The sequence below is a fragment of the Anser brachyrhynchus genome (assembly GCF_964034855.1).
Source record: "Anser brachyrhynchus genome assembly, chromosome: 8".
NCBI classification, from domain to species: domain Eukaryota; kingdom Metazoa; phylum Chordata; class Aves; order Anseriformes; family Anatidae; genus Anser; species Anser brachyrhynchus.
Window position 1 is genome coordinate 4,174,498 of NC_137702.1, and position 18,865 is coordinate 4,193,362.

At 42.2% G+C, this 18,865-nt stretch overlaps 1 protein-coding gene across 10 annotated transcripts in view; it reads right to left on the reverse strand.

Moving 5' to 3' along the window:
- FGGY (FGGY carbohydrate kinase domain containing) overlaps window positions 1-18,865 on the reverse strand; it is a 305,771-nt gene that overhangs the window by 187,019 nt on the left and 99,887 nt on the right. For 6 of the 10 annotated variants that reach the window (XR_013954379.1, XM_080602612.1, XM_080602619.1 and 3 more), the window contains one exon: window positions 7,498-7,658. The exons of 3 other annotated variants lie outside the window; for them this stretch is intronic. Coding sequence is in view for 5 of the 7 variants with exons in the window: in XM_080602612.1 (XP_080458738.1) it covers window positions 7,498-7,632 (135 nt within the window). In the remaining 2 variants the exon portion in view is untranslated. Of the gene's footprint in view, window positions 1-7,497; window positions 7,659-18,865 lie in introns of those variants that run through there. One more of the 10 variants, XM_080602617.1, reaches the window with a different exon arrangement.

Below are 18,865 nucleotides of genomic sequence, written 5' to 3' on the forward strand. Positions count from 1 at the left end.
TTAACCTAAATCCATGAATTTCTCCCTGTAAACCTTAACTAAGTATACAATTCAAAGTCAGCTTTTCACCCATGTCCTGAGACCTGTCCCAGCTGTGCTGGACATCCACATTGAAAGGGGAATTGGTGCCGTGGAGGTTCATACTGTTAAAGGAATTTGGAGAGACACAAATATTTGTTTCATGGACATACCGTCCTTTCCTAAACAGGAGTACAGGATGAAGGTAACAGAGAAGGACTCCACCATGGAGGAGCTGTATATTTTTAAGACTACACAAACTCCAAATCTTACAGATTTTAGAGACCCACTAAGCTCAGGACATGCTACCAGTGGCTGCACCTCAGGGTGACACCCCAGTGTCATGGGGCCTCTTTCCTCAGAGGACATTGGAAGAAGCTCAGCAGATGAAGGGAGAGGTCGGAAGGACAGCTAGGGATGTTCTACACCCCACCACCCCCTTGCCCAATCTTCTCCCACCTACTGCCAGGCACAGCAGAAGCCAGCAGAGCAGGGGACACACGGTGAGCCCAGGGCCAGGCAGCAAGGTACTGGTACGGGGACTCTCAGGAGCTGGCCTAGGACTAATCACTACAGGGTCTCCGTGGTCCACGTAATCACAGGCATTGTGGTCCTGTGGTGGAGTGGAGATTGAGATCATATGGGACAAAAGTCTGAGGAAAATCCTCAAGATAAAGCATACGGTGGGTCTTATCATTCCCCTTTCACAGCTTTTTATCTGTTCCAGGGAAAAATGTAAAAAAGGTATTAACAGTGGTAAGCCACATCTTTCCATGTCCTCGCATCAAATCTGAACCAACCCAAAGCTTGGAGCCCGCATATCCAGTTCTCTCCTCCCACTCCCCTTCTTTTTTTCTTTTTTTTTTTTTTTTTTGGTGTGGTTGGGTTCTTCCCCCTGCACAGCCTCTCGCCAGTTCAGCCCTGGAATGCTTCAGGCAGCTCCCTCCACCCAGCAAGAGCCCTGCCCAAAATGCTATCCTCCTGCTGGCGTGAGCTCACCGTGACCTTTCAGCAAGGCCCAGCCCTCCGTCCCTCCTCGTGTTTGGAGAGGCTCGTGGAGCAGTGCCTTCTTTTCGGCTTGTGTGCTTTATGCTTAACCAATTAATATCTCTTCCTGCAAGGCAAAACAGTGCTCAGTGCTGTACCAGCTCAGGCAGGCAGCTTGTCCTGACTGATGGATCACGGGTGAGGAGAGGGTTAAGAATATCACAGAGCAGTGGGGACATAAGAGAGCTTGGTCTGGAAGCAGTTTAAGTAACCTAAGGAGAATCTGATACAGACCAAAGACACACAAGTACAGATGCATTTAATAGAAGCCTCTCTCTGCTCGAGATCTACAGCTGAGACTCATGCAGCAAAATGTGCTGTTTGGAACATACTGTGCTCCAACCACGATGGCTATGGGAGGAATTGGAGCCAGTATTATGTGCTGGTGCTGTTAAGTACTCAATGTTCACTTAGCACACACGTTTGGGGAATGTATATTTATGCATACATTTTGGGATGCAGCACATCTCATTGCAAACTTGGACAGCAGCTTGCTCTTCGATCTAAGAACTGGTCTATTAAGAAATCCCAGTATTGTGTAACTATGGGCAAAGCCCCACATGCTGTTCCAGACGCAGCTGAGCCAGGTTAAGAGGTTACCACCTCCAGCCTGCCCACAGCTGTTTATCCACTGCCCCCCATTAGGGGTTACCACCCTTTTCAATGAGCCAAATAACTGCATGTGCAGACACTCCCAAATCTGGCTCTGTCAGAATGATCCGGCTTAGCTTGAACAATTTTAAGTAGGTTTATTGTTTGGGCTTTTTTTTTTTTTTTTCAGCTAGCTCATGTTGAGAGTGATGGTTTCTTGACTCAATTCGGCTGCAACTGGAATAGCATCTCTGACCATGCTCCAATAAAACTGTTGCAAAATTACATGTCAGTCTCTTCAATCAAAGCCTGTGGGACTCATTTAAGGATAATGCAGTTAATATTTGTTCCCTAAACATTCTTTTGTTCCCTAAACATTCTTCTGTTCCCTAGGTTTTAGTGGAAATTTAAATATCTCATGGCAAACTGATCACTGGTGCTTGCAGCAGTCTGTATTCTCCACCACTTGTTTAAGGAGATCTAAGACAATCAATGCTCTGAAGAAGCCATCACAAGAATCTCCCCACTGCCTCCGTATTCCAGAGGATTTATAGTTTCCCTTAGGTGCAGAACTGCAAGATTCCAGTAAGTCACTGGGGAACTTTAACAGAGACTGTCAATGCATTTACACTGTTAGCATTATTACTTTACTTCACTTTCAATTCTTGGCATGTGGGACTTAGAAGTCTTGTCAAGCTTGGGCCTCACAAAGCTGTGCCAGGATGCAAAAAAGGTAGTTTGGGGAGACAAAAATATTTGCTTCTCTGACCTCCGTGTTTGGCTCCTAAGGAGTTTGATTTGTATTCACGGCTGTGCATGTGCTCTCAGGGAACACACATAGCTGAGGCCAATTGTATGAGATTGGAGTACAAAGAGAAGCCCTACTTCGGCTCTGACATTTAGCAAGCCAAGAGGTTTGAAAAGGGAGCCAAGTCAATTGCCTGGCTTGGCTGTATGAACCAAAACACAAGCCTCGCCACTGGAATTGATTATATACACATGAAAAGAAAATACATAAAATGATACATAAGGTTCTTGTAACCTCCAGGAGCTGATGCCAGAATATGCTCGTTGGCTTGGTCCTTCCCTGGCTCAATACCACAACTGAGCACTGAGCTCAGCCGAGGCCGTGCTTAAGTTTTCATCAGATTAACTCTTCAGCGCAGGTCAAAGCACCCCTTTTCGCATGCTTTAAGATCTAAGTTTTCCCTCAAGCCCCCAGGGAAAGTAGTAGCTGACTATATGAATACAGGATTTATAGCCCTTAAAGCTGGTGCAAAAGGTGCTATAGCTGCCCACAAGAGGCAAGTAAATCGAGTTAAATGAGATTGGGAATCTACAGAGCAGAGTAACCAGGAGAGTGTTAATGCAAAATACTTCATGAGCCAGCCTTACATAAAGTGCATTTTTCCTCCGATACAGATCCCATTTATCTCTCAACATAAATCGGGGTCTTTGACTATGCATTTCTTTGCTTAATTACACTTAACACTTTAGATAGGAAGCTTAATCCACACTGACTACTACATTGATTTAAACAACAAAAACCAGCAGGCACTGAAAAGTGACATTTCTTGGAAGAATATGGGTTATAAAAATATTCTTTCCAATGCAAATATTTGTGCCTTTCTGTGGTATCTCACTATTCTCCAGACAGATAGTTTTTTCCTCAGTTTGAAGTATTTGATATGATTGTTTGATATGATTAACTTACCAAGCAGCACTTAATGCTTTCAGGAAGGGCTTGAAAGCAGATATTTTTATTTTACCAAATTTTATTACAATAACAGGGAGACTCAACATTTCCCTGGAAATGAGCAGAGCTAACAAGATGTTAAGTGTTTTCCAGTAACCCTTGTGCCAGGTGCTATTGGAAGCTTTCTGAAAATATCACTAATGAGTTCCTTTGAAAAATGAAAAACGCCTTTATCCAAAGACCTCAAAAAGTGAGTTTCCTCAGCTAGTTTTACTTGTGGATAAGCACCTTTCCATTCTGAAACACCAGACCTAAGGGCTTGAAGCAAATAAAATGTTCCTGCAGGACGGACAGAAGCAAAAGGTAACATTGTGAGAGCCAGTAATTAGTATAATACCTGTTGGACTCATTTCTAATCCCCAGAATTTCTTGGCAATACGCTCAGCCTCAGTGTCTCTCTGCGTGGTCGTATTGGCCATTAACAGCCTGCAAAACTCAACTCGCAGCTTGCTTTCCACAGTAGTGGAGTCTAACGTTTGGGTCCATCGTAGAATATTCTAAGAAGCATGCTGCTCTTGTGCCAGCTGATAGAGGTAAAATGATCTCATCTTTAGGATTAAAAACAAAACTAAAACAAAACACACAAACAAGCAAACAAACAAACAAACAAAAACAAACACCACCACCAACAACAAAAAAACTTTGATTAAATAAAGGAAAATCAGTCATTGCAAAGACAAGCTACATCCAACGCAGCATCCAGGTTGCTTCTTTTCCTTCAGACACTCCCTTACATTTCAAAAGCACAGTCAACACCACAAGAACCTCATCTTCACAGGTGTTAAGCCATACCCGGGTTGTATTCTCCTGCAGAGTAGCTGTAGGATATTCTCTTTACAGCCCTCTCTTTCTTAGACTACTCTGAAGGCAAACAATGTGCTACAACAAGCCCACATCTCAGCACACACTTCTCAGCCTACAAAGAGCTGTGACCAGGCAGAAGTTGCAAACAAAATGCAAAGCACGTTCCACCCCACCTCAACATTCACAAGATGGGAAAAGGCACACAAAGTGTCCTAACCGATGTCAGTTGTGTGCTGGGTGGATTCTGAGACACTGGCGTGAAGACTGGCTTCCTGGTACTCTGTCCATGTATTTGACTCTGCCATCTGCATTGTTCCTTCCATATTTTGGACAAATTCCTGAATCCCAGGGAAGTATAGAGACCTGTCCACCAGTTAGATGCAAAGTGGTGGGCTACCACTGAAGTTAACGATACTTGCAGCTTCTTGAGTACAGCAAACTCACTTCAGTCAGCTTCACAGGTTTCTCTGACACTCTTCACACACACATTTATTGCTCAAAGCCTACAGTAATTTACTACTACTACTGTTACTCTTACATCAACTTCTCTCCAGATTCCAGAACTCCTGTATTCTGCTAGCAGAATGCAGGAAGAGTTCAATAGTGCATTCAGAGTCTCCTATTTAATACGAGACTTAGTCTCTTACAATTTAAAGACATGTCATTTCAAAGTGTTTTTGCTTTACAATAAACAGATAATAAACAGATTCTTGGTTTCCTACAATAAAACCAGCAAAGACTGTAACTTCAAACATTTAAAAGGGCACACGGGACTGTTCTTTAATTTTACTCTTTGGCTGCGGAATCTGTACTCATTAAAAGCGCCAAGTGAAGATCTGACTAGTATTTGTGCTTTGGAAGTTTGCATTTCTACTCCCCTGCCCCAAACGGAAGGCAAAATGGGCTGATGTGCTCTCACTTTCCATTTCTAGACTTTTTTACTTCCTGTTGCAATGTGGCACCAAAATGCAAAGTTTGGATTTCCTAGAGTGCAAAGAAACAAGGGGCTAACTACACGTATTTCCTTTCAGAAAATAAATAAATAAATATTTACAATGGTGCTACATTAGAGATATTAAATACTTTCAGTATTTTATAAACTACGAATTTTGACTACTAAGTGGTAGAAAGAATAGTAAAATGGACCGACTCCTTCCTTGTTATGAATGAGCCTGATGTGCTGCTGATCTGAATATGTAATTCCTTCCCTATTTTGCTGTATTTTTTTCTGCAGAAGCATAAGATATATTAGTAATAAAAATAACATAACTGCCCTTACAGACCTAAATGGGGATTGGACTCATAACAGCTAGCAAGAGACGGCCAGTGGTCTAACCTGATGGGATGGGAGAGGGCAAGAAGGAACAACAGTTTCAGTCTCTTCATTTTACTGTTGGAAGCAGAAATATGGCACTAAGTATAAAAGGCCATATATTCAAAGATGCTGAAGTCATATACATCTTATCATCACATTAAAATTAGGAGGATTCAGAATATCTGAAAAACAAGATTTGAACATAGGAAGCTGGTACCAGAGCCAGGATCCATGTTTCATGGGTGAATTGCTCTCTGGGTCTCACTGTAGGCGTAACCACATCCACGCAGCATCTCGCTGCTGCATCCCGGCCCCGATGCAGCTGCTGGCCCTGCCCAGGCAGGGGCACACCCTTGCTCCCTCCCGAAGTTTGCCAAGTTTTAAATGTCGAGCTGTTAGTTCACAGCAAAGGAAACCAAAGCCTCACAGCCCATGTGCAAATGAACAGCACATGGACAAGTTTTCTCTGCTTGTCCCCCACGACTTTCATACGGTTTGACTGTGGAGTTCAGAACATGCTGTCTGCTCTCTCCTACAGCTAGGAAAAAAAGTCAGATTTCTGTTTCATAAGAAGCTGTTACTTCGAAACTTGTTTACATTCCTATACAGAACCCTAATGATCCAGCCGACCCTCTCAGTGCAAATACGCATAACGCAAAATGTTCTCTAGAACAAACCATGCATTTCAAGATATCCCAGTAACGCACATTGCTCGTAAAGCTAATATTTTTCCATAGAATTAGTACTAGAATTAGAGTTAGTACATACAGTTAGTACTATCAGGGTTGCAAGACGTTATTTCCTACATAAAGACACTAAAAATAGAAAGGCATTATGTGTCAACTGAATTATTTCCGTTGGATCAAGTGAATCCATCACATCCTGATTTCCAAACTTAATTCTTAACACTTCTTGAAGGAACCAAGAAATATGTAAATATGAACGATCATTTCAGACAAAAATATGCAGCGTACGTTCTGAAAATATTGACATGAAATGATTGACATTATCAAAAGATCTCTTTGCCTAAAGATATCTGAATGAAATTAAATTGCTTCTGACAAGTTCCTGAGGAAATTTTTAGTTCAAATGAAACCATATTTTCAGAGGAAAACATTTCAGAGAAAAATCTGCCCCCCACACACTTAGTGCAGCTCTGCCCCAGAGTCTCTGCTCAACTCATTAGCAGAGGGGAGCTGTTTGCTGTGCTGTAACTTTCATTCTGAATTTGCCTATTTTTAGTGCCCTGTGTCAGAACTCGGTGGCAATTTGGGGATTTTGCTTTCATTTTTCTGGTTGTGTCTCAATATGAGTCATTTCTGCTGTACGTTTATGTTACTGCTGTTTGTAAACAGTGGATTATGAGCTGTTCCTAAAAACTAGAACAGGTTTTACCAGAAGGCTGCCCAGCTACTGCTTTTCCTTTAGGTTTCCTTTCTGTGTGTTCCTCGTGCACTTAGCTATATGCTCACTTCCACGTATTCTTGTAAATGTAAGAGCAGAATAAATTTAGGAACCGCAGCACTTTCAGCAGCTCCACTTCATTCTCACACCAGAGGTTTCTAAACTACTCCTTACAGTCAGCTACTACAGATATGCATGAGCAGCAAACCAGCACTGCCTCCAAGGCATGTCTTGTCTGCACGCTTATTTGCAGCATTTTCTCTGGACCAGTTGCATGGGGCAGATTCTGAGTCTCTTTTTTTATTTTTGCAACATGGTTGTACTGAAGTCAGTGAGGTAAAATGCAAAATAGTGCATGATCAATGCAAACAGAACTGACAAGCCAAACTGTTTCACACAGAAACTCAATGATCTAAATACATTTCTGGGACACAGCAGCCAGCCTTGTCAGCCCTTGGGTCAGTGGTGGGTTTGGCAGTCCTTGTGGGTCTTACAGATCATGCAGCCCAGGTAGCTAAAGCACCTGACTGGATGTAAATAGTGTAGATGGAATTCAACTTACAGACTTTGTAAGCTCTCCTTTAGATGTTCTCCCTCTCCTCCAAGACAAAAGGCTGGATGAAAAAATGATGGAGGATGTCTTGTAATACTTGCACTGAGTCTCTAGCAGCAACACTGCATGTAGAGCTTCTCTCATGCTGTATCAGTATTTCTGCTTCCATGCTAAAAACCAGAAGTGAAAAGCCATCTTGTTAGAATAACTCCAAATCAGGAAGAAGTATGGAGCCAGGTTACAAAACTAGGGAAAAAATCAGAGGGAAGTCAGTGACCAAAAATGAGGAAGAAGATGGTTTCTAAATAATGTTTGTATTTGCCTAAATGGATGGCAGTTACCAATTAACCAATCTGATAAAAGGAATTCTGCATTTAACTCTATTTCTTATGGCAACGCATAGAAACATCTCCAAGTCATTTCTGGCCGTCACTTTCTCTCTCCCCAAAGGCATCCATACCCATGTCATAAGAAATCTATGAAATTCAGCTGGCAATTTTTTGTCATATAAAGGACAGAGCTGAAAAATGCAAGATTATTTCATAACAGTTTCTCAGTAACAAGGTTTTTGATCTTCATAACATTATCCAGAAATAAGACAGATATTTCTGTTCAGCTGAACCCAGCTGGCTGTGTGGAAAACATTTCAAAATCTGCCATAAATCTTTTTTTCCCCTGATGTCTGTTAATTTAGTTAAAACAAACCAATTAGATGTCCTAATTACAACTGAAATATATAATTATATTGTGCACTCCGTTCAGAGCATATTAATGAAGCGATCATCACCTTCTTATTAGTCACTTGAAAACTAAACCCAAGTGGGAGCTGAAAAATGTTTTTCTGTATCTTCAAACAAGGCACTTGATCCATTCTTCACTTGTTTCTGAATTTAAAACTTGAGCAAAACAGGCAGAAAAACATACAGGATCATTACATCTTCTTTTCTTATAGTCAAAATTCAAGAAGAATTATCATACAGTAAGGTGGATCAGCTCACTTATAAATTAGAGACTGTTCACAACACGTATTTTAATCTTTTACCATAAACCTTTCATAAAATTAGCATAAAGTTAAAAAGACAATGCACAGTTCTTTTTAAATTACTTTGCTCTAATGTCTACCTTGAGGTTGGCTCCTAAACAGGTAGGGCTGGCTTTTAAACAAGTTGTCAACGCAGCCTGCTGCTGTTTATTGACATCTATTGGAGCTGACAGTGCTCAGCCTACTGATCCTCATCCCTGCTGCCATTTTGTAGGTAAATCTCTCAGCCAAATATACATAGCCCTCATGAAACCTACCGATCTGCCTAACCGGGGGAAAAACAGTTCAAAACAAAATTTGCATAACTTACTACAAAAATGAAAGAGCTGGTGAAACCCATTACCAAAGGATTCTCATTTCAACACCACTGCAGCTTTGTCTGATTCCTCTGCTATGAAAAGCCAAGGGCAAGCACACGGGTGCCATCAGAGGAGGTGGGTGCACACAGGAGCCATCTGCGGCCTCCTGAGGTGGCGGTGGGACATGGCCCTGTCCGCCCGTGTCGTCCGGCTCCAGGCCGGGCCTCCTGGGCCTGCTGCTCCTCACACCAGCAGCAGCCATGGGCACGGGCATGGGGGCCCTGCACAAATCCCCTCCTTCCCTCCTCCAGGCGCTGCTCCGTGGTTATGGCCATGCCTGGTACTTCAGGCAGCGGCAGCAGTGAGGACAAGGCCAAGAGCCGGGTGGGGAGGCAGCCAGCGGCCACAGTATGGCCCCCAGGAGCCAACTTGTGGTATAACGACACAAAACACGCTAGCCTTAATTCACCACTACCCTGAACCCCGTACAGCCATATACAGCTGCATAAAGTGGCCACGAAGACTTAGGGTATCAGCTCCTAGGGGCAAAGGTTATCTTCTTCATTTGTTACAGTGCGCCACGCAAAAAAGCCATATTTTTCAGCATAACTGTAACTCATGATATATTGATAAAACTAATTGAAAAGGCAGTACTGAGACCCTCTTGCATCACAAAGTGTGCAGCAGAAAAGGATTTGCCCAGTAGGCTAAGAATCTGAGCCTCCTCCTCTCCCCCCCAAACATATTTTTGCTAGGCTCAATATTGTTTCGTATCAGGAACAAGCAGCTCTGAACTCATCATACTTTGGATGTGTTCTCTGTTTTGGGATTACTAGAATACTTCATACCAAATCTAATTAGATGAAAAGTATTTTGGGAAGTGTGCTTTGCCTGCCTAAACAGAAATATTATAGCAGCTACTTAAATGGTAATTGATAAATGCATAAAATTACTACCATTCAAACTGCAAATCAGTTAGCAAAATTCAATGAAAGTTTAAACATTTCATTGCATTAATGATATAAATGCATAAATTTACAGAGAACAGCATCCAGGCATTTGGCAGTCTTCCACTGTATTTACTTAAAGGTGGTAATGCATTTAAAAAGCACTTGAAGCAGAATATGTATTAAGCACTACTAAACTTGCATAGATTTATTAGCACAAGCTTTTAGACTGTCTCTGCCCTGAAGCAAACTCTTTTTTATTTCTGGAAATTAAAAAAAATAGAGCAATACTTCATTTTAAGACACATCAGAGAGGTCGGAACGGTAGTTATCTTTAAAATACTGTATTTCTTCATGACAAGTGCACTTTTGTAGCCTTTAGTATGTATGTGACTGACTGATAGGACTGTCTAAGAAATGCTGATATTATCCACAGGATCTTTCATTTACAAGTTAGTGAAAAAATGGTAGTTTGGAAAATTCTCCAGCATCTCTAGAGACTAATGATCTGACACCTCTAACAACTTAGAGTGACCTGATTTTTCAGACGGTGTTGAAAACCTGTCCATCTAGAAGAAAAATCAGACGCCTTCAACAGTGCTGCAAGCAAGGCATTTCAAATTCTCTTGGGGAATTTCAGCTGAAGAACTTTATTAATTCTCACAACAGACATAAGCTAATATGGCAAGAAAATATTTGTGTGTATTTAATGGTATTTGGAAAATATCTCTGTTAGCATTCACTAGATAAACTGCATGCCAAAAGAAATACCCTAAATACTATATATCTCAGGATAAAATCACAGGCTGGATATGTGCCTGCACGAATATCTTCCTTGAAGAGACATCAGTGGAAGATCTTGATAAGTGGAAGGCAGGGCTTAGGACTTCTCTCAGAGTTGGAAGAAACCAATGTAACTTAGACTGTCTGTCAAACATTTGGGAATTGTGTGTGTTGTGTGTCACACAACAGTGACAGGCCACAGCAGCTTGTGATAGACACCCATCTCTTGGCTTCAGGAGCAGGACAGCAAAAAATATTTCTGTCTGAGGAGCTAAAGTCAAGTCAACCTACTCACTGTGAAGAGTTCACATGCTCCATTCCTATATGTCAAGGATCCTTTTAACGCACCTGGACCTTACAAAGGTCAGTGCCTTCACTTTTGTACAGAGGACACAGAGGAAGGGTGGCAATTTCTTGTCACCCAGCAATGGTGCAAGTCAACAGCGTTCATGTCCCCTGATTCCTGGGCTCTCTCTAGGGCCACCTTGCCTGCCTGTCTAATTAGTGTTCAAATCACTGTAAGAAACAACACAAATTAGTAAAGATCTGCTGCACAAACCACCACTCTTTCCACCTCCCATTGAGGTCAGAGTTGCTGGCATTGTGTGGCTGCCTCCTGAAGCCAGCACAACTACTTCATCTGCCATGGGAAAAGTGAAAAAGAATTTATTTCAAGTGCCAGTGTAAGATTTTTTTCATCATCCCAGTGGCTTTTTTCACTTGTTGCCTCCAGCACACCGCCCCAGCCTGCCTTCCCCTCATATCCAACAGTATGTGGTCAGCACTGATTTGTTTTAACGTGGGTAGAAACCTATACAAAGAATCAGGAAGTCAGTCCGAGATGGAAGAAGTCTGCTGAGACCATTTTGGACATTCATTGTGGCTAACAGATGAACAGTACCCAAAATATGGTCTTGGGAATTTAGCACAGACAATGGCATTCCCCTTATAGCTAGACTTTGGTCAAAGCTTTGGAGTTTGGAGCTCTGAGCCACTACATCACCCAAGGCAGAGGAAAGGTAGAGTTTCCTTTCCAAGACTGTTCCTGACATGTTAATTGGAAAAGTGAATTTCACAGAGAAGTGCTTTGCACTTTAAATGAGGGAAGAAATAAATCCCCCAAAGAACACCAGGCCCTGGTTTTGTGGCATTGCTCTGTTTGTAAAGGAGTGCCCCGGAAAACTTCAGTGGAAAAGCTCGGCACATCTTCCCTCTCGCATCCTCCGCCGAGGCCGAATTCCCTGCTGCCTCATGCCTCGTACAGTCAGCAATGCACAGTGCGTGTGTAAACACAGCCCTTCTGATCTGCTGCAGATATACACATCCTGCACCTTTTTCTTTTTTTTGTGTGTGTACTTAAAGGGTAGGTGCCCTTGTCTTGGCTGGTACAGGCTCTGAATGGATGAGCTGGAATGAGCAGATGACAGAGATTTCTTTGCATTTCAATGCTTTTCTGGCCAAAATCCTCTCTAGGATTCATCTCATCAAGATCTTTAAATACAACTGAGAGCAGAATTTGGCTCAGGGAGTATTTCCCCGTTTCATTCCTTGCAGCATTTCATTACCACATTCTAAATCCGTAACGAAATCCGGAGTGTTTTATGGCGCTCTGTATTAGAGCGTTGCTAATAAGTAGCTCCATTAAAAATAGTAAACATAAATCATTTATTCATTTTATGCATTTTTAGTCCACTTGAGAATATCTTTGGCTGAGCTAAGACTCAAGTAAGCGTGTTAATTATTATCTTACTACAGTAATCAGTTAATAAGGCAGTTAGGAGAGATGTTTGTTAGGAGGTTCTGGGATGCCTGGAGGCTACTGAAGTCATTGTCTGGGGAAGAACACCACAGCCGGAGTGAGCAGGAGTCTGATGGCACTCAACCAAAACCCTGAGGCCTCTGTCTGCCGATTAGCTGACAGGAGAGTGCAGACATCAGGTCTGAGCCGGGGAGCTGTAAACAAGAACAGGTAAAGCTCCCAGCACAGGTCCTCGCACACCAGAGAAATGTCTGCAGCCCCCTCCAGGGAGGCTGGAAGAGCTTGGCCCATGGGGAGGGTGTGGGAGAAGGAGACACAAGTGGATTTGGTTGCCTTCTGCTCCCCCAGAGCTGCAGCAGCCTTTCCTGGGCTCTGCTGTGTCCTTAGGGCAATGTGCTGGGCACTGCACCTCCCATCTCTCTCTTTGCCAGCTCCTGTCCCCTTCCATGGGTAAGCAAAGGCACTAACTTATAAAGCTGAGCACCTTGATGAAGATGCAGCTCTACTTTCCTTGTAGGAGCATCCAAATTCCTTCGCAGTACATTTTATCACCCCTTTAAATCCCCTCGCTGGAAGGAAATAGCTCCTTTATTCATCCTCCTGCTGCACAAGCAACTGGTCAATACCCAGGCTGGTGCAGCAGTGACCAAAAGCCATTGACTGTCTGACCATGGCCAGGCTGGCCTTTGCTTCTGCAGTGTATCCAGAGAGGTCTGTACCATAAAACCATACACAAAACTAGCACCTTCAATCCGGAGGCCAAAGACAGAATGCATTTGAAGATTAAATATTCAAGTTAAGATTCAAGGAGAGCAGTGCATACGGGCATCTTGCTGTCCCTCTGCGTGATCTCTACCTGCTAGGTGGTCAGTAACTTCTCTTCTCCATTCACCACTGCAGCAGCAGCGATGACAAGAACTAAATACTTCCATTAGTGACTTGCAGGAGAAGGTTAACGTAGTCTCCTGAAGCTGGAGGAAAACCACAGCTGTCTGCCCTCAGCCTAGGGTGTGTCAAGGAACCTGTCCATAAGGGAAGTGTTTCTGGTTATGAATTATAGACTAGAAAATCCCCGTGGCCCTATTAGAGATGCACTTCGAGGTGCTCCAGGGGTAGCCTGTACTAGCTAAATTCTCCCTGTGGGAGAATTACAGTAGTTGACAAGGAAGGGAGGAGAAGAAGCCACTTTCTGATGTACTTCAAAGCCAAATAATCTGACTCCTTCTGTCCAACATCAACATCACCTTATTCAACTTCAAAACGCTTCATCTGACTTGCAGCACAGACATCATTTAAAAACCAGTCCCTCTTACTTGTCCTTCCTAATCCAGCTAGCCGTCAAAACAGGACTGTATTAGAGACATCACATTTAACTTGCACTGGGGAGACCCTATTTGTTTGAGACAAAACAGTCCAGAATGCATCACAGATCTCTCTTACTGTCTTACAGTTTAGGATAATACCTGAGTCCTGAGTACAAGGCTGTGACTCATCAGTGAGGGAAACCCTGTCACTGCCATTCTGCGGATGGTAAACTGGGAAAGAAAGGGGTTAAACTGCTTATCCAAAGACATGGGAGAATCTGTAGTCAGGCCAAAAAGTGAACCGAGATCTCTTGGCTTCATCCAGTGGGACTGTTGCTGGGCAGATTATTTTTTTTCTCTCAAGAGACTCAGCAAAGCTTTCAACAAATCTAGCATGAGTGGCCCAGAGCTGACACTGTCCCGGGGAGCTCTTCCTCCACTGGAAGAACTTACATGGAAAATAAATACTAGATACATCCAATTCATTATTTAATAACCTATGGTGTTTTTTTAAGCTGGAACAGCTTGCTCAGAAATACAACAGGCTTGAATGAGGAGACCAGAACTGAAGCCCTGATATCCGATCTTGCTGCTGGAAGAAAGCTCCGTCTGCAAATATTGCGATTTTTTGCTAATCATTTCATTCTTCTAACCTACCTCTGTCTGGAGTGCTAACATCTGTCACTGAGGCTGTGATCTCCTTCATACCTCTTCAATACCTAGCATGGCAAGACCTGAGTTCAGATGGGAGCTGCTCTAAAACCGGTATACCATCACCACCACCAGTAAGCTTCATTTGTTCCCAGAAGGCAACCTGAAGAGCATCCCTCCCAGGACAACCATCGCCCTGACAGAGCTCTAGCATCTCTCCGCCTGGAGAAACTCCTCCTTAATATACACAGGGAGACATTTCAGAACCATTACACAATACAGATTAATTGACACTTTTAAAGAGATTAAGCTGATTCCCTCCCCTAAATTCAGTAGCTACCCCAACTCCATCTCATTGAGAAATCTTCATCTGGCAAGAGTCATGAATTATAAGCAAGATAAAATGTTTCATTGAAATACAGATAGGGGGATTTAGGAAGCATGTTCTTTTTTTTTTTTTATGGCTAAAACCAATTTTGCTTCAAAAGCAAATACTTTGCCATTTTTCAGGTCACTAAGTTGGATGTTATAAATCCATCATCAGTGTTTCCTTACAGCTATAGTAGCTGACACATCTGAATCACCGGGAGCTAAAAGCATGCCAGAAGAAATGAACACCATCAAAACACATCAGAAGGAGACGTATAGCAATCGCTTCCCTAATGTACCTGGCTGCTGACGGAACAATATTAGCTTGCTTTCTTTGAGATTGGCCATGCGTAAAAATGAGCTCCTAATGAACAAATGTCTGTCCATGAAGGAATTGATTTAAGTGTATCAATTAAAAATTGGCATCGGTATCACTAGAGGGATGTTTTTAAGCATAATTAATGCAAAAAGCATAACAGCATTCTTCTTGAGGTTCAATCAAGAATCTCTGATGATAGTGCATACGCACCACTCCCCGCTTCCAGGGGAGTGTAAATGACTCCCTCTTGTACTGATCCATTTAAGTAGTTGTAAAACCTTGATTTTATCCATGTTAGATGGTTTTCTGGGCAGAACAGGACTGCCCAGAAAATAATTCATCCCTCCCCCATAAAAGATTACCATTTCATTAAAAAAAGATGAAGATGATTGCGCAAATAATCGTGGATAAAATCATTCCCAAGCTTTTGGTTTTCTGGTGAAAAATATGTGTTAAAAAGGAGCTTCTTCCTCAGAAAGTTCAAAGGTCATGTTTATGTCTAGATTCAAGTAAACAAATTTGTTGGTAACATTTCCATCAAGAGCATCATTTGCCCTACCTGATAATGCAAGTTAATTCACAACCAAAAGGAGGTTATAACTTTAACCTGTGCAAGAAGTCCTAAGGATTTGTATTGCAGTATCATTAAATGTAGGATACTTCTATAAAAAGATACATTAGGGATGAGAGTTTTAAACTTGACTAGTAAGCTGAAATACCCTAAAATGTAGGTACCAAAGTGTTTCAGGTCTGAAACTGCTTTTCTCTCATAAAGACACAGTGTTTTGTGGTTTTGTCCCTTCCTGCACTGTGGCATGAAGCTTGTACTTAACGGCACGTGACGCCCTGTAGAAAGAGGAGGGCCTGGAGTGAGCTGTGGGGCATGAGAATAATTCATTGAGGTAATTCAGTTTCCATGTCAGAGAGGTCCCCAGGAATGAGTATGGCAAAGAGTGAGCTGTGGGCTAGGAGAATTGCTCTGGCAATCAATATGTCAGATACCTCTCTCCCAAAGAACCCATTCTTCTCATATTCTTTGCAGAATTTTGTGATACTGCCATGTACGTAAGAAGTCAGAAGTTGTGTCAATGGTTTCTCTAAGAAAGACTAAAACTCAGTATTTCCTTTTGTTTCTGGATGTAGTCTGGAAAGAACTACAGAATCCTGTGGAATTCAGTGCTTTGAAATTTAGATTTTACAATACGTGTTTGGGAGCATTTATATTACCATAAAGGATGAGGACATTCTGCCACTTTAAATGCATTCCCATTTCAGGTATAGCATACCACCACGGTATTAAAACCAAACATCTGAAGAAATGTTTTGGTTTTCTTTTTTTTTTTTTTTAAATAAGATATTTGTGGCTTAAAGTTAAATGATGATGTTTAAAGAAATCTGGAACAGTATTAATCATTTAAACTACTCATCTATTTAAATACTAATGTACTGGTAGATAAATACGCATCTACTGGTCACATTAACCTGCCTTCACCAAAAAAAATATCATGTGATACAATGAAATGCTACAAAAATGAATCATTACCATCTAAATCTAAACTAAGACCTTTAAAAAACTGAAACGATGGAAGTTTTTTACAAGCTGTATTGCCATATTTCTGGAATGCCATGCCTTAGTTTTTAAGGCGAGATTTCTTCAAGTATTGAGGAACACCTTCCCACTCTCATTCAAGAGAATATTAAAAAGTCAGTGCTTGATTACTCAGTTCTTTGTGACTTGGGACCTCAAAGCCCTGCGCAACATCAGTGACTGTCACACCAGTAAATATGAACGTGAACTCACAAAGCTTTTTGCTCAGTACACCAGAACTAAACCACTTGGTCTGCACAGGACGAGAACAAGTCTTGGGGCTCGGTTCTCCTTTTCTCAGTCTACAAACCCGAAACAGGATTAGTAGGAGGAATACAGAGGCATCTTTAGGCTTTCAATATTTTCCTTGGTTGCTGCATTATTTTAAACAGTTGTAATTTATACCACACTCAAAGGAGGAATGGGAAGCAGCAATGTGCTTTGAAGCCACAGCTCCTATTTCACATGTTCCACCCAATGCCATTATTTGAAGATTGGCTTACGCAACTTCTCTATTTATTACTGGTTTGCTTTTCTTTTTGTTGCAAGAATCAAGCTGACAGCTGAACACATGTACCTACAATATGAGATCATGCTCTACAAGAAAAAACTAATTAAGACTTTACACTCTTGGCCCATGCCCTGAATACTTTGCACCCAAAGGCAGAAATGCACCACGGCTGCACTGCCCTCAGCACTGCAAGGATGCAGCGGCAGAGCTGCAGGACCCGGGCATTTGTGCTCCAAGAGCAGCCTCCAGGAGCCGGGGTTCAGGCTGCAGTGACAGCTGTAGAAGTCAAGTTCAGGCAGCTGATAGGATGATGGGCATGGATGCGATGATGAATCTGGGGAACAAACAGATCCTTAGCTACTGGAGGGACCGTGGTAATACTTCTGAGCGTGCCTTTTGGGTTAAACGTGGCATGAACTGTGACATGACGATGCAGGCGAGTGCCTTTCGATCCTCTACGTAGCAGGAGAGTGTTCTTGGCATGGCAGGAGCCTCCACCACAGCCTCTCTTCCCAAAACGCAGCCTGCACACGATAGGGAGAACAGAAACACACCACTTCTCATACGGCTTTTTTAACAAAGCAACTCCAGGGCATAGCGCCAGAGATCCTGGTACCAGACTGCTTGCATTCAGCCGATCACACGCTGACCATTCCTTTGGACCTTGCAGTCTCCAAGTTTAGGGTTTTGTACACCAAAGGCTGAGTTTGTCTCCTGCATATCCTGCTCGGGATAATGAGTGATCCATACCACAGTCAGCAGGACTGAACAACGTCTTCCTGCAAGTTTCCAGCACTCCCCCAGCTGAAGGGCTCAGAACCCACCACATTATTGCAAGAGGATTATATTATTCCCGATGCAGTAGGAATAACAATCATTCTGCACTGTAACATGTGCCTTTCTGCACTGCAAAAGCCTCCAGCCACAACAGCAGCAAGAATTACTAACCACACTTAAAATGTCCAGATATGGTATATGTTTTATCATAATTTGGCAGACATATGTTCTGTGTGACTTGGATCATTTATTTCCTTTTTGTTTTCAAAAGCTACCACATGTCCCTGGACAAAAATTACACTTAATGTTTTATTTTTTCAGCCCAGTTAAAATCACAGCACTTGTTTTGTACAGTTTTACATAAGAATGTGCTGGTCTGTGTGACTGTTATGTAATTTAATTTCAGTAAACTAGCCTGAAATAATTTAGAAAGTCTACAGAGTTTTTGTGCATTCAGTGTTAGGGACTTTTACACATTTATTGATGTCAGACTTGAAATTTAATTGGAGTGTTGGAGTTAGTTGCTTCCTTGTCTCTATATGGAAATAAAACCCACAATGTGTCACAGGATAAATTCTTCCATCTTCCCCAGGACTAGAAGGGAGGGCTATTACACTCTGATGCTCATCTATTCAAATAAAGAACTACTGGAAAAAAAAAAAAAAGAAAAAAAAAAACAACAGGGGGAAACCTAGTCATATTAAAGGTGCTGACCAAGACCCAAGATACACTGCAGAGCCATGAGGAAAACAACCTAAGTTTCCTCATTTGTTGTTTTGTCTGTTGTTAATATTATTTGACAAACCTGAAGATGTTTTTTTGATGCTTCCCTCCCAAACAATGTGTTTCTCTTTGCTTCGCTTTATTCAGCTGTGCCAGGCAATGAGAACTGAACAAGGCTGGACCTTTGTGTGCTTGAATGGGGAGAAACGAAGGGATTAACAACGGCCTTGAGGGTGAGGAACTTGTTTTTGGAAAGGGCAGCACACGTGGCTGGTGTTCCTGAAAGCCAGGCAAAACGCTAGCCC